Source organism: Anarhichas minor, unplaced genomic scaffold (genome assembly GCF_050575085.1).
Source record: "Anarhichas minor isolate MPS153535 unplaced genomic scaffold, ASM5057508v1 ptg000027l, whole genome shotgun sequence".
Taxonomy (NCBI): Eukaryota; Metazoa; Chordata; class Actinopteri; order Perciformes; family Anarhichadidae; genus Anarhichas; species Anarhichas minor.
The window spans coordinates 6,995,190-7,008,752 of record NW_027466473.1 but is presented as its reverse complement, the minus strand read 5'-3'; the positions used below and the strand labels follow the sequence as shown (position 1 = coordinate 7,008,752).

Sequence of the window (13,563 nt, the reverse complement as noted above, 5' to 3'; positions counted from 1 at the left end):
CCTTGATGATTCTTCAAAAACTATTTCAAAATAATATCCCCACTGCCATCTGCATTTCCATCAAAATCAGTTATGGGACCAGCTATTGTTTGAAACATGTCTATGCTAGCATTGATACAATATACCAATATGATAGGCCAACTTCTGTTGATAACTTACTTTGAGAGGTTTGAAAATGATTCTCTGCAAAAAGCGTTTCCCCCGTTTGCATCGAATACGACGACAATCATCTCAAAAGATACGTTCTTCCTAATGCAAGCTGTCCAAATATTTTGTCTCAATAAAATACGATACAAATGTAATTATCATCAAAGAATAACTGAAAAGTGATGCGATTCTGCAAAATACATTCAGTGCCACTTGCGTTACTTTGAATACCGTGGAACCAGCTAAGACCTTTAACATGTATGCATACAGTTTAGGGTTCAGGGTGAGAGATATTCAAAACACACGGCTTTGTCCTTTCAATCGCTTCTCCATCCTTTAAAGTAATCATCTAAGGACATTTATGTGAAGCTATGAAGAGATGAGTATGATACACACACACACACACCACTATAGTCAAAGCTGAATAACAATCAGTTTATTCCACTACCTTTGTAAATGGGGTGGACAAAACACTAGATTTGATTACTTTTTCTTTGATTATTAGAAATATGTCTCAACACGACACAACAACAGTCTCCCAAACTACATTACTCTGAACAGTATAATCTCAACGAGGGTAGGATTTAAAAAAAAAAAAGGAAGTATAAAATAAAAGTCCAGGAGGGGGATTCCAGGGTAGACTACATACCTCTCGCCAAACCACAGATCTAACTAGAAATGTCCAGCTCCACCAGAGCAGAGAATAACAGGTGCTGTGTTCGACTCGTGACAACACAACAGGTGTGACTAACGGGGCTAAAGTTTAACGACACGTAAGGTGAAAGTGAAAGTGCACGAGAGCCTCACTACGGACTGCCACTGTGTTAGGAGGCGACTAGTTGACATACCGAAAGTGTGCGCGTGTGTGTGTGGGTGCGTGTGTGTGTGTGTGCAGTGTTTGCAAACGTTAGCATCATGCTAGCCACCGGATACTGGATGTAAAATTCGCTCTTTTACGAATAGAAAACGACAAAGCGGCTCAAGGTCCACACGTCCAACACAAACATGTCAGCATTAGGCCATGTCACACACGATACATTACGTGGAAGTTACTTCATTTTAAAAAATAAATCGAGTTACTCACTCTGAGAGAATCAGCTGACACAACGGTGACTCAGTAGACTACACGACTTCCGCATTCTTCTGCGATGACAAAAGCGCCAGCCAATAGCCAATAACGACACTGAGTATTATAGACCAATAGCGCGACATAATTCCTACCGGCCAATCAGGATTAACAACAGTCAAGCAAGTGACTTGCACACACCCACAGCGGAGCCAATCAGGTGCCACACAGCTCCTGGCGCGCACCAATAGAAAATCACAGCGCGGCACAAACTGGATACACACAAACACAAGGTACGTGCGCACAACCACGCGTTGTTATAGCAGTCACAGCCCGGCAGGGTTGTCAATTATTTAAAACTGTACGAGACTTTGGTTTCATTTTTAAAAACCGAAAGGAACAGTTTTGTAAATGAGTTGAACCATAAATGTCAATGATCTATAAAACATTAAAATAAGTGGTAATGGAAACGAAAGTGAAAGAGAGAAGCGTGAAAGGGAGGTCGAAACAAAGGTCACAGTTACTTTTAGAAAATGTCTTCACATCTACCAATCAAAACCAATCTGGTTCCAGCTTCTCAAATGTGCTGATTTACTGTTTTTAACCTCTGTTTTGTGTTCTAAATTGAATATCTTGGGGTTTGGAATCGTTGGTTGGACAAAGCAAGCAATCTGAAAGTTAACTTGGACTCTGGAAACAAGTGATGGGAATGTTTGACTATTTTCTGACATTTAATGAACAAAACAATTAATCAATCAATATATTTTTATTTAAACATAGACTATTAATCATTGATTTCTCGTGGAGCTCTCTCACACACTCAGTGGGACATACATCTGGCATGCCCACGCAGTTTACAGCACTGTAGCCGGGGCCAGGCACTATTTCTGTTCACCAGCCTTGTCTGTAACAGCCTGGACCTGACCTCACATGCTCTCCATTACCAGTCAACAGCCACACAGCGCCTCACTCTAACCCCAAAGACCGTCAAACACGCTGCGTGCGCACATTTTGCTGTCATTATGTGTTTTAAAATGTTAGTGTATAGCGTTCTTTTATATGATGATTTTAATGTAAAGTGTCTCTGAGAATTATGAAAAGCGCTCAATAAATAAAATGTATTATTATTATTATTATTATTATCAGGCTTTTTGATATGCCAGACACTGTGATGATCCAGGGCACACTGAAAACAAGAAAGAATGAGGTGTTGTAATTATCTTGTGGAAGTCATGATTGCAGCCTGTTTTTGTCCTTATTTCAATGTGTGAGTCCTTATGAAAAGGAAATGAATGGGTCTAGATAGAATATGTAATCACTCAGAATAATAATACAATTATTAATTATTCAAAACCAGTTAATTTACTCGTAGACATTTCTGAATTTTCTGGTTGTATAGCACATGATTGCTTATCTGTTTAAATCAGGCCATGTTGCACCCTCTGGTGGTGAAAACAAGAGAGGGCTCTCAGAGGAACTGGTGTAGAGCAGGATTAGGCAGGATTACTGTATTATTATTTAGTGCTGCGCGCTGTTCAGTTCTACACATTCTGCATGCATCCTTTTGTTTTAAGTTGTAATGAGTCACAACATATCCCACACTGTGTGTGTAGTATCTGTACCTCATTTGTAACCCCTATGCTGAGGTTAGTGTGTTTGTGTTTTCTATGACGACTGAGGCTCTGACTGCTGATTGGACTCAGGAGAGATGACCAAACTTCTACTGTTGAACTTTTTTCGCTGAAGTGCAGCAGGAGGCGGACAGGTGGGTGTAGATCCCAAAGGACCAATCACAGTTGGTCATCCAGTCACTACTTATCTGCACCCACACGGGCCAGACTGTGATTTTGATCTTTCTTTTCTCTGAACTGTGGCCCATCTACAATCACAGCATGGTAAGAGACTCAATTATGATGAGCAGGTGCTCTCAGTTGGGAGGGGGGGGGGGGGGGGGGGACGCATTAGATATTCTCACAGCTGAGTAATTGAGGAGATAATTATCTCCTCAGTGGATAAGAACCAGATATCTATTGACTGTAGGTCAGCCTGAGCACTTGAGAATGACGTTGTGATGATGTCTATCTTTTCCTTCTTTTTAGACAAGCTACACTGATAAAGGAGAGAAGGTAAGATTAAAGCTGCCTCTGACGACGGACAGGAGTCTGTGATGTGGTTTGAAGTGTTAACAGTACTGTTAGTTCTGCAGAAGAAGAATGTTGTAGGAATAAATGAATTATTCTAAGCCTACAGCTAATACGAGCTTTTAATACAAGTCTTTAGTTGAACTAATATTTGAATGCATAAAGAATGTAAACATGTAGTTAAAGTGTTGTGTTTTTGTACCCGTAGGAGTCTTTCAACTGTTGGATACTTTGATTCATTTTCTTCCGTTGTACTTTTGCCTTTTAGCACGTGAGGGGAAGGTTTGTCAAGTTTCATCATGTCACCTTCTGGGTCGGCAATGCCAAACAGGTCAGTGTCCAAACGCTGACTTACGACCATCAGTTCACTTTTCTTTTCATCTGTGACAGGTTAAAAAGCACATCCGATTCTTTTCCACATAATCCATATTTGGATCGAGGTTAACCTTTTTAGAAATCAAGATGTACAGCGTGTGAACGCTCCGTGTCTGTATCATGCTTGTTTATACTTTTTACCGGGTATATATAAGTTACTGTGTTCCAGAATTTACAGAAACAACTGCAAGTTACATAATAACTGTTTAATTGCTCTTCATATACAGTTAAAATGACCATGAGTTGTTTATTCCGTAGCCTCTGAGACTTCCAGCCTCTGTACTTTCTGTGCAAATAAATAAAAAAATAAGACACGATGAGTCGGCAGAACATTGATCCACAACCATTTCGATTTTTTCATTTTCTAATGCAAAGTTACACTGGATCTAGCTTTTAAAATATGAGATTTGGTGCTTTTATTTGTCAAATATGATAATAAACTTCACATCTTTAGGTATTGGAGAAGAAAGCGTATGCTTCACTTTCAGCTGTGGAAAAATATAATTTTTTACAATCTTTTGACATACTAAACAATGACTTTGCAGGCAGCTTCGTTCTACTGCGATAAGATGGGCTTCGAGGCTCTGGCCTACAAGGGTTTGGAGACCGGCACCCGGGAGGTGGTGTCTCACGTCATCAGACAGGACAAGGTATGTAGGCAGGAATCTTGTGCTGATTGAATAAACAAATATATCCATGATGAATTATCCTCTCAGAACCACCCCTCCTCTCTTATCACAGATAATATTTGTGTACGAATCGGCACTAAATCCTGGAAATAAAGGCAAGTTTTCTCAATACTTGAGACTATATGAAAGATAACGTGCAGAGAACATAACACGCTGTATGTCAGCATGTCAACATGGTTTTATTTTCCCTCAGAGATGGGAGAACACTTGATGAAGCATGGAGACGGAGTCAAAGACATCGCTTTTCAAGTGGAGGACTGTGACTTCCTAATCAAGGTAACAAAGACAAGGAGGAAGAATACGAGCCGATGTTTCAATGCAACAGGTCGAAATGAAACGAGTTGGCGTCAATTATGGCTTCACACTACTTCACCATTAATTACATTTCAGAAAGCTTTGTGTTTATTTTCAATAAACTGAACCGGATTTGTAATATTGTAATTACTATGTGCGGTGTCCTCGGTGTGTGTTGAAACAGTGACAAACACGCCGGTGTTGACAGAGCAGCTTTGATGTTTAGCGCCTCTTTTGTCCTCTTTAGCTCACGGTCAGAGTGGAGGTTTGGATAAACTCCCTCTGTTGACCATCAGCTGGCTACAAAGAGACAGCGTGACCTCTGACTTTACACAGAAACCAACATTAGCCTCATCTGAGATAGAAGTATATCACAGTATGTATGGGGAGATGTTCTGTCTTTAGCCACTGGAGGGCTCTATGAGCTGTCTGCAGAAACAACTGTTGTTAAACTGCATTTCCCAACTGATCCCAAAACAACTCCACTGACAGACGGCTAAAGAGCGAGGAGCTGTAATTGTGAAGGAACCCTGGGTGGAGCAGGACAGCCAGGGGAAGGTCAAGTATGCTGTGGTCCAAACGGTACGTCAAGAGTGACGCACGTTTGACAGCCTCATGTGAATACACACATGAAACTGGGAAGGAAGAATAATAGTGTGTTCATGTTTTCTTCCTCAGTATGGAGATACAACACACACACTCATTGAGTACCTCAGTCCCTACAAAGGCCTGTTCCTGCCAGGCTACAAAGAGCCTCTGTTTAGGGATCCTCTGTTAGCCACACTGTGAGTCTCTAACGTTTCTATGTGCTACATGGAAATACAGCTTCCAAGAAATACAACTTTCATGGAAAAGTTCCCATGCAATGTTTCTTTTTTTTCTTATTTTCTTTGTAGTCCACCGGGAGGTTTGCACTTTATTGATCACATGGTGGGAAACCAGCCAGATGACCACATGGTGCCAATTTCAGACTGGTAAGACTGTATGAGCGCACGTACACACGGCATGAACAGCAGACACACAGGGCAAAAGGACAAGTAAACACGGTCACTCCACCTCTGACACAGTGGGTAATGTTAGTGCAGGTATTCAAAAACAGGCTCCAGTGCATCATTACTCTGGAACATTAGTCTATAAAAGAGCTCATCAGCACATTTTACGTTTGTGCTCTCCAATTCCCAGGTACCAGAAGTGTTTGCTGTTCCATCGGTTCTGGTCAATAGACGACAAGCAGATCCACACGCAGTACAGTTCACTGAGGTCCATAGTGGTGACCAACTATGAAGAGACCATCAAGATGCCCATCAACGAACCCGCAAGGGGGAACAAAATATCACAAATCCAGGTGACTTTACAGTGGTGTATTGCAGTGGTTTATCACAGGGTCTTATCGCAGTGGGTCCCCCGGCAGCTTTAGGAACAGTTGTGCAATTTGGTACTAAATGAACAAAATCAAATGTCGAAATGTGTGACACCTCCTGGTTTACAGCCCAACCTCAGTGCTTTTTATGTTCTTTCCCTCTTTCACAGGAATATGTGGACTACAACGGGGGACCAGGTGTTCAGCACATCGCCCTCAACACATCAAACATTATCCAAGCAGTGAGTCTCCCGCGTTTGCACCAGATTTCATGTTAATCCACAAACTTCGTCTTCACACACACACACACACCCCTACCCCCCACCCAAAATCTGCAAGTAAAGGCAAGTTTTAGATCCTGCTTTTTTTTTTTTTTTTGCCTTAACTCAGGTAGTGAACCTGCGCGCCCGAGGGATGGAGTTCCTTTCAGCGCCTGACATGTACTACAACAATCTGCGGGAGAATCTTAAAACCGCCAAGATCAAGGTGAAGGAGGACCTCGACCGTTTACAGGTGAGGAGGCATACAATTCCAGCAAGCCTGAGATGATTTACAGCCTTTTTGCTTCTGTCTAAACAAAAAGCTTTCTGTTACCTCTTTAAGGAATTGAAAATCCTAGTTGATTTTGATGACAAGGGCTACCTCCTTCAAATCTTCACCAAACCTGTGCAGGACAGACCAACCCTTTTCCTGGAGGTCATTCAGCGGAACAACCACTCTGTGAGTACCGCGGACCAGTTACCCAAACTACTGGTACAGCTGGTAAACTGAGGGTATAGTTGAATGTGTCTTGGTGGTGGGATCCACAGGCCTGTAGTCCTGTTTCTTAACTTCACCACCTTTTAAGAGGCTGAGACAGAGCCTCCTGAACACCTGTTTGCAGCTCCCACCCAGTGTGAACAGTTGCCCACTTGTAAAAGATCAGTAAATCCATCACACGTGCAGATTAAAAGGCTCCCTGCTCCACATCGAGGGGGGATCTTTGGATTGGGTTGCACCCCGTGGCTCTCCATTTATAACAGCTACTATACATTCTGCTTGTCAGGACAGGCACATCTTGTCACTCTGCAACATCTCACTCGGCCTACAGATGTGGATACAATGCATGAAAGTGAGAAACTGAATCCGAACCGCAGCAGAGAATCTCTCAGGGCGACCACCAACACTTGATCTTTAGATTATCTCTGAAAATATTTACATGATTAATTTGCGAGCCCCCCGGTGAGTGGGTGTTTGAACCCTTTGAGAACCTGTCGCGATCCCACGTCAACGTTTTTTTAACGGCCCCCCCCCCCAGAGCCATAACAAATGACACAGAAGACGATAGATCTCCGGGTAATTAGCCATCTGTGTGTGCTTATTCTCTCTCCAGGGCTTTGGAGCAGGAAACTTCAAGTCTCTCTTTGAGGCCATTGAGAAGGACCAAGAGGCCAGGGGCAACCTCACTGTGCAGACCCCCGACGGGCAGGCCAAAGCCTTCTACTGATCCTCCAGCACACTTAGACTGTTACAGACGGCTGTACATTTCAGCCTATCAAACGCGTGCTGAATATCTTCATGTGACAAGCTGCAAGTGCTATCAGATATGCTTTAAGTTGTCTGCAGATTGCGTGTTGTATTACTGAATAAAGAAACTCTTGTTCGTGCAGGTTGGCGTGTGTGTTTGGGAAATGGGTGCACATTTTAAAGGAATAGTTTGACATTTTGGGAAAAATAATCATTGGCTTTCATCTAACTGTCGGCAAGAAATGAGTTATTTAGCAAAACATTCAAACGACTACTTCATGTTGTGTTTTAAATGCATGAATCTTTATTCCTGAAATATATCACTTGAAGTCATACTGAACATTAAAATCATTATCTACTCTGCTCCGTGTCACTGAAATGTATTAGAAGATAAAAAAGACACTGTCATGTCCTTTGCATCTGGTGTCTCCACAGTGACACGCTTGTTGCTGTACGGTGCAAAAAAACTTACAACAGCATTGTGGGTAAGCACGACACTGTAGGTGCTCGACAACAGAACTCTTCACTGATGTTGGTGTTAAGTGTTGTTCTTTTTTGGTTAAATACCGCGCCTATTACCACAGGGGTTTGGTTACATTACTTCCAAACTTATAAAAGCTATTTCATGATTCCATCATATAAGATAACGTCGCTGGTTGATGTATGGCGACTAAAATCCACACTTAAAAGTATCACATTCCTGAACAATCTGTCACACTGACTCACACACACTCCACTCTCTCTCTCTCACACACACACACACACACACACACACACACACACACACACACACACACACACACACACACACACACACACAATTTTAGTTCTACATCTCGTTGAATTGCTTTATTTTGTCATCAAGCATTATCTTTCCTATGGTCAAATAATATGCCATTCATTCGTTCCATGTCTGTTCAGTAGGGGCTTCCAGCTGTTTTAGAATTAGTTTCTTATAAACAAGTGTGGAAAACAAAACGCTCAGGTGAGAACGGAATTTTTGTTTTGCAAGTAGCAGATATCCAATTTTGGATTTCAACCAATACTTTGTTCTCTTTCGTTCAGAGCCAGAAGGGTTTGCATGAGGGCGTCATGAAAGCTGCAATTTACACACAAATTGGAGAAATTTTTAAACTGATGTAAAATATACTCAGTTTGTATTGTATTCAGTGCTGCAGTCAAGATTACCTACACAGAGACAAAGTCGTGACCAAGATCAGAGCAGAGTGTATCGAGACTGAACCGAGACCAAGGCCATGTCCACACTACGATCTCAAAACAAAAACGATCTCCGTCCACACGGCGTTTCAACATCGTTTTCGAAATGATCTCCGTCCACACTAAAACGCCTGAAAACGAATATCACGTGACTCTTCACGTACACTGGGCATGCGCGTGGGTGTCGATGTAAACAGGAAGTAGATTGGTTGCTTAGTTTAACAAAATACAACAGAGTAATAAAGTAGTCTTTAATAATGAAAGGTTGTGTTTGATACTTAAGATCTTCTCTAAAATCTTCCTCTATGAACTCAAACAGACAGTTCGTGGAAAGTTTTAGAAGTTTTATTTTTCAGACTTAACATTAGTTACAGCGCTGCAGGTCTTGCTCTATCTATCTCTCTCTCACACATCAAATTCACTTTAAAATCAACACTAACACATAAAGGTTTACTAGATTATGGGTCCATAAATGTGGTCAACACACGTCTCTCACTCGTTCCCTCTCGGTTTCGTTGTTGTTCTCACTCGTAGCTCTGCTGCTGGCTGAACTATCTGTCCTACTGGAGAGCATTTACTGCTTTTGTTCCTTTACATTTTATCTGCGGACTTCACAATAGATGTGGAGAACAAAATAAGCATTAATAAGAAAAGGAAAGTCCTCCGTTTTGTGTCCATCACCCTCCCTAAAGCCGCTAACCGTGACTTCAGACGTCCGCTACGTAGGTCTGATAACGCCGCTGGTCACTGATCGCTCCAATAACAGCTGCTTCCTCCGTATTAATGCAGACTTTAACTGAACAACAGCTGCTAGTAAAGACAACAAGGTCAGCATCGCCTGTAATCAGTTGTCCATGTTGAATTAACCTGGTAGTCGATCGGTAATCAATGTTGTTGTTTATGATTTCCGGGTAAGGGTCAGGTGATAGGAGTGTGACAAATCAGGGAAGGACAAGTCATGACTGCTAAGTAGCGAACGCGGGTGTGGGCGTCATCGTTTCTAAACGTATCCATTTTCGACCGTCCACACGAATACGCAACCCCGGCGTTTTCAAACTCATCCGTCTTCGGGAGCGTTTTCAAACTCCTCCGTTTTCGGTGCTCGAAAACTCCGGCGTAGTGTGGACGCTCAGTGTAAACGTAGCAAAACATATGCGTAAATGGAAACGTAGTAGTGTGGACATGGCCCAAGACGTTGAGGGTTTGAGACCGAGTCAAGGCCAGGACCAAGGCAGGGCCGCACCCACACTGCAGGACTCACTGACGATGAAATGTGGAACATGCAAACTGAAAGATCCACATTCCCCTTTATTCACCTCTTTTATTGCCATAAATGCTGTGTATGTGTAAGTTTACCATGAAAAAATGTCTTGATAAAATGATCAAAAGACATTGCAGAGGTGATGTTTGTGTGTGGGAATATTCCTTTGTTCTCTATGAGCAGTCACAGTGTTGACGTTATGCACAGGTCATTCTGTGATATCCCTGCAGTCATGGTCTTGACGTGATCTTAAAATAAAATCCAATTGGTGGTTTCGCCGGCAAAAAATATATATTCTGCACAGAGGTTTTATTTCAAAATAATTTATTTGCATATAATTGGAATGAAGACAGGTTGATACATCTGTGATGGCACTGGTCAGTTTCCATATAGAAACATTCAGTCTATACAGAAACCACTCTTTCAAACCTGGACAAAATGGATAAATATATTAGTAAATAAATATATTAGTGACATGTCACTATATTGAAATGTTCTATTATATATAAAATACAACACTATTTCATTTCTGGGTTGTTTTTTTTTGTTCTCGTTTTGTACATAAAGTATCCAAAATATACCGACATACCCCTGAACGTTGTGGAGGGATTTGTTTACTCATAGAAAAAGGCAGTTTCAGCTCATTATTCTTGCAAAACATAACAAAACAAAACACATAAAACAACACAAAGAAAGATCTTGAACAGGGCGACATCGCATCAGATATTCTGCGGCATCACTCAACGCTATTTTCCATGTGCTAAAGGTTCTGGGCTTTTTTCCAAAATGAATACTATATGTTTTATGTTGGTTTTTTTTGTATTATAAAACCAGCTCAAGCCAAAGTGCTGCTTGCAATTCAGTCATTTCCATCTCAAGTCTCCGAGACTGTTTGGGTGCGAACAATAACAGACAAGGAAACACTGATACTTTAGCACATTCAAAGTGAGGTATTAGTACAACGGGACTGCAGTGGAAGATGTCTGCATGATTGTCCAAAATATTGATGATCTGCTTTTTAATTCTGGCATGCTCTCTCTCGTCATTGAAAGCACATTTCATTCTGAGATTTAAGGAAAGGCTTGAAGCAGGGGGGGGGGGGGAGGCACAAGGTATCCTCTAATAAGTTCACTGTGTTCAATATGTAGCCTCTTTGGTTAGACAGGTACGGGCTTAGTGTGTTGGGAGGTTCCTTATTTAGGATGATGAGCATTTCTGAATGAATAAGGCACATATGAGGCTTTAGTAAGTGCTACTGGTTACATTGCAATACCCATGAGCTCCTTGTCTGCTATTATTAAACTGTATCTGAAGTGTGACTGCTGAGAAAAAAAAAATCCTTTTCACATTTTCACTGAGCCTTTAAGGGAAAGTCCACGCTAGAACAGAACTCCTCTGGTCTCAGGTCATTGAGCCCGTGTGTGGTTCAGCAGGCCCGTTTGACTGTTGTCTACACAGCTGACGTGTTCGGAGTAACTCTCCTCGGGTACAAACACATCTTCTGTCCGTCAAGTCTGCCTGAGCGGCTAAACAGGAGGAGAGGGAATAATAGGCAACAGAGATGTAAACCTGGATTCTGTTGTTTATAGCCTTGAGGAATGGTTCAACATAAAAAAATACAAATAAATCTTTAAAATACTGTATCTGATTTCTGATTTAAGGTGGATCTTCCTTCAAAGCTGCAAAAGCACGGATTAGCAATGCACATTTACCACGACAAAGGATTGTTTTTTTTTACCGATTCCGGTATCATTACTGTAACTAAGATGAATTCTTCCCATTTTTTCCAGTGTTTGATTGTTCCTGAGACATTTCTCAGGCTGTATACCCATTACAGTTTGAAATCATGAGAAAAGAACACCGAGCTTTGGTGAAACTGGTGCTACGGCAACAGACCGGGCTGATGCTTGGGACTGTAAGGTCTTACCCAGCATGACTTAACTCCAGTTATACAATTAAAAAGTCACTGTCTCTTTTCTATTCTAAATTGCTGGAAGACAACTGGAGAGCATATCCTGATCGCAGGATAATACAACATTGTGATGAATTGGGCATTAAGGTAGCAGAGGACAGAGGCCTGTTCACTCCGCACTGATCGGGGCTTTGACAGCACTGAGGTCAAACATGTGACGTAACCGTTGGCAAGAGAAACGATAAGAACGAGACGACAGCTCGTAATGACGACGACATAATTCAGTCAAACCGGTTCATTATGAAAGGTTTAAAAAAAAAAAATCACAGACTGCAAAAAACAAAAACAGAAAATGATCCAAACACATAGAACAAACATGTTGAAAACAGCTGCCATTGTTGAAATAATGAAAACAGGGCCCATGCGAGGCTCAGCAACCTCAGCGAATGCTCGCTGTTCGAGGGGCTGAGCGTCAACCTCTCTCTCCATTTGGACAGGCCAGACTGCCAGGAGGATAACTTTCTGTGGAGTTCATGGGAGCTACAAACAAACAAAAAACATCACTACAGCAGTACCTTTAAAGACCCCCCTGTGTGAGGCATGTTAAGAAATCTGAGCTGAGGTAGGCTGGAGAAGGAAGACGAAAGTAAGTACCTCTAGAACAAATCAAGTTATGTTGCAATAGAGTGAGCGATGCAGAGACGGAGTCTCACTCCACGAGGGCTCGACGCCCGAAGCGAGGAGCATTCGTCGCTTGTCTTGAAGGAGCATGGGAACTTGTGACATCATGTCGGTAATGAATATTCTTCCTGTAGCTGATGAGGAGAAACAGAAAAACACTTTTTTCCCGTCGTGGTGAGTCGTTTCCCCAGCAACTCCCAAACATTCAAATCATTCAATATATTTTCATATACAACATTATGAAGGGCCGGGTCAATTTCTTTTTTAGCATTATTAAATCACGGTAATTTCAATCTAACTCAGCTCTCAGCTGGGGAATCGTCTGAAGGAAGGCATAGCTGGTGGAATTAAGTGGAAGACATGAGAGCGATAGCCAATGAGAGAGGCTTGTCCATTCTGGCTCCTGTGTAGCAGCGTGATAACGGGGATGCAACGAGTTCTCACACACCGGACTCCTCTTCTGATCCTGTGGGCGCAAAAAAACAGCTCAGGTCATCTTCAAAATATAATAAAAAACGAATACAAAAAAAACAAATGCTATGCAGGTCTAAAAGGATCATTACAGTTATTTCCTCCATGTTTCCTATTGGTAATAAAAACACTGTACTTACCAAATGAATGGCTGAGGTCAGACAGTTGAAGAAACGCAAGCAGTCAGATGAACATACAGATTGTAAACAAACACCCAGCGTAGCCAAAATTATCCAAAAGGGAAAACAAAGTGTTCACCCAAAACTGTCTATTGTAAAAACATCCAACAGACTGATTTTCTTTTTGACCTTCTGTACTTGCCGTACTTACTGTAGCTCTTAATGAGTGACACTTCAGGTGGTTTAACCTCCAAATAAAGCGGTTTCCACAAATCTGGCTTGTTTACCTGTCAGATCATCTGACTGCTCTCGTTTTCTTGTAG

At 41.8% G+C, this 13,563-nt stretch overlaps 3 protein-coding genes across 11 annotated transcripts in view; 1 reads left to right on the top strand and 2 right to left on the bottom strand.

Moving 5' to 3' along the window:
* Positions 1-1,306, bottom strand: part of mtmr4 (myotubularin related protein 4) — a 37,677-nt gene extending 36,371 nt beyond the window's left edge. For 4 of the 8 annotated variants that reach the window (XM_076101178.1, XM_076101172.1, XM_076101179.1 and 1 more), the window contains exon 1: positions 1,232-1,306. Coding sequence is in view for 2 of the 8 variants with exons in the window: in XM_076101171.1 (XP_075957286.1) it covers positions 160-211 (52 nt within the window). In the remaining 6 variants the exon portion in view is untranslated. Of the gene's footprint in view, positions 1-159; positions 293-796; positions 952-1,231 lie in introns of those variants that run through there. The other 4 variants (XM_076101173.1, XM_076101176.1, XM_076101171.1 and 1 more) reach the window with 3 other exon arrangements.
* Positions 1,307-1,494: 188 nt separating this feature from the next.
* Positions 1,495-7,941, top strand: hpda (4-hydroxyphenylpyruvate dioxygenase a). 2 transcript variants are annotated; one of them, XM_076101181.1, is made up of 14 exons: positions 1,495-2,978; positions 3,313-3,339; positions 3,623-3,685; positions 4,275-4,379; positions 4,471-4,513; positions 4,612-4,694; positions 5,205-5,294; positions 5,391-5,497; positions 5,609-5,686; positions 5,895-6,057; positions 6,243-6,314; positions 6,463-6,585; positions 6,676-6,792; positions 7,445-7,941. In XM_076101181.1, the coding sequence occupies exons 4-14, from the start codon at positions 4,299-4,301 to the stop codon at positions 7,556-7,558; spliced, it is 1,071 nt and encodes a 356-aa protein (XP_075957296.1). In that variant the 5' UTR covers positions 1,495-2,978; positions 3,313-3,339; positions 3,623-3,685; positions 4,275-4,298; the 3' UTR covers positions 7,559-7,941. The 2 variants fall into 2 exon arrangements, with proteins under 2 accessions (XP_075957296.1, XP_075957298.1); XM_076101183.1 differs by lacking the exon at positions 1,495-2,978 and adding an exon at positions 3,090-3,108.
* A 5,149-nt stretch (positions 7,942-13,090) lies between these two features.
* Positions 13,091-13,563, bottom strand: part of rnf43 (ring finger protein 43) — a 75,474-nt gene continuing 75,001 nt past the window's right edge. The window contains exon 9 of the mRNA XM_076102169.1: positions 13,091-13,116. Within this exon, the coding sequence (XP_075958284.1) occupies positions 13,091-13,116 (26 nt within the window). The remainder of the gene's footprint in view (positions 13,117-13,563) is intronic.